General features: G+C 64.7%; 1 protein-coding gene across 1 annotated transcript in view; it reads left to right on the top strand.

Moving 5' to 3' along the window:
* Homer3 (homer scaffold protein 3) overlaps positions 1–1,346 on the top strand; it is a 4,753-nt gene that overhangs the window by 2,616 nt on the left and 791 nt on the right. Inside the window, exons 6-9 of the mRNA XM_033759400.1 lie at positions 65–221; positions 540–650; positions 729–815; positions 1,241–1,343. Coding sequence (XP_033615291.1) covers positions 65–221; positions 540–650; positions 729–815; positions 1,241–1,343 — 458 coding nt within the window. The remainder of the gene's footprint in view (positions 1–64; positions 222–539; positions 651–728; positions 816–1,240; positions 1,344–1,346) is intronic.

The following is a 1,346-nucleotide window of genomic DNA, read 5'->3' as shown; positions in this document are numbered from 1 at the left end:
CTCCGGTGTTGCCCCGCCCCCTGAGGGACCACGCCCCCAGCCCGGTCTCCCCGCCTCTCCGCAGCTCGGTGGGCGAGGTGCAGTGGGAGGCGGAGTTCTTCGCGCTGCAGGACAGTAACAATAAGCTGGCGGACGCCCTGCGAGAAGCTAACGCCGCGGCCACGCAGTGGAGGCAGCAGGTGGAGGCCCAGCGTGCGGAGGCCGAGAGGCTGCGTCAGCGGGTGAGGGCCTCCTTCCCCCCACAGGAGCCGGGTCTCAGTGCGTCCCACCTGCCCTAGGTCAGGTCACCTCCGGAGCTCAGTGGCTCTCCTGAGGGTCATCATGCTCTGAAGCTCGGAGGCTGAGGCGGGAGGATAGCAAGTTTGCCCGGCCTGGGCAACTTAATGAGATCCTTATTTCAAAAATGTAAAAAGGACTGGAGTTGCAGCTCAGTGGAGAAAAGAACAATGTCGAGCTGCCCGATAGGCGGGGAGTCCAGCCAGGAGGGTGAGGGTCTGGGCTTCGCAGGCCGGGTTGGGCTAAGTGTCGTGTGGGTGCAGGTGGCGGAGCTGGAAGCGCAGGTGGCTGCAGAGCCGGCACCTGCCACAGAGAAGGAGGCACCTGGCCAGCCGCTGGAGAAGCTGGAGGCGCTGGTGCGGACCAAGGACCAGGTGAGATGGCCGCGGCTGGGCCTGCCTTCCCTCACCGCTTGGGGGAGCAGGGCCCTGAGCAACCCCCTCCTGCCCTAGGAGATCCAGACACTGAAGAACCAGACCGGAGGGCCCCGGGAGGCCCCAGATGCCGCAGATCGTGAGGAGACTGAGCAGAAGGTGCAGGTGGGTGTGGGCGAAGGGTAGGGGTGGGACAGATGGGATCTGCCAACCCACGCTAGGCCTTCATCTGTGAAAGGGAAAGGAGCTGTCCATGGTGGTGCAGGCCTGACAGCCCAGAACTCTGGGAGGCTGAGGCAGGAGGGTGGGAATTCTCTTAGAAGAGCTGGGAGGTATTCCCTATGGGCTCCTGGGCAGCGGGTGCAGCATGTGCAAAGTCCCTGGGGTAGGAAGAACAATGCTTAAGGAGCTGCTGGGAGGCTGAGCAAGAGGCGGCCAGGTCAGCCCTCTGGATGCGGTGAGCGTTTTGCCCCAGTGACAGGAGCCCCAGGAGGCTCTGATCAGAGAATGGGGGCCTTGTGGGTAGCCCTTGGGTGCCGATGACCCTGGGTGGGGCCGATGACTCTGAGTCTCGTCCCCTCCCCCTGCAGGACCTGGAAGCACGCAACACAGAACTAGAGAACCAGCTGCGGGCCACCGAACGCAGCCTGGAGGAGGCACGGGCAGAGCGGGAGCGGGCACGGGCCGAGGTGGGCC

The sequence above is a fragment of the Fukomys damarensis genome, unplaced genomic scaffold (genome assembly GCF_012274545.1).
Source record: "Fukomys damarensis isolate Sample0158 unplaced genomic scaffold, DMR_v1.0_HiC HiC_scaffold_37, whole genome shotgun sequence".
Lineage (NCBI taxonomy): Eukaryota > Metazoa > Chordata > Mammalia > Rodentia > Bathyergidae > Fukomys > Fukomys damarensis.
Note: the sequence above shows the minus strand (reverse complement) of the source record. Positions and strands in the feature narration are given on the sequence as shown.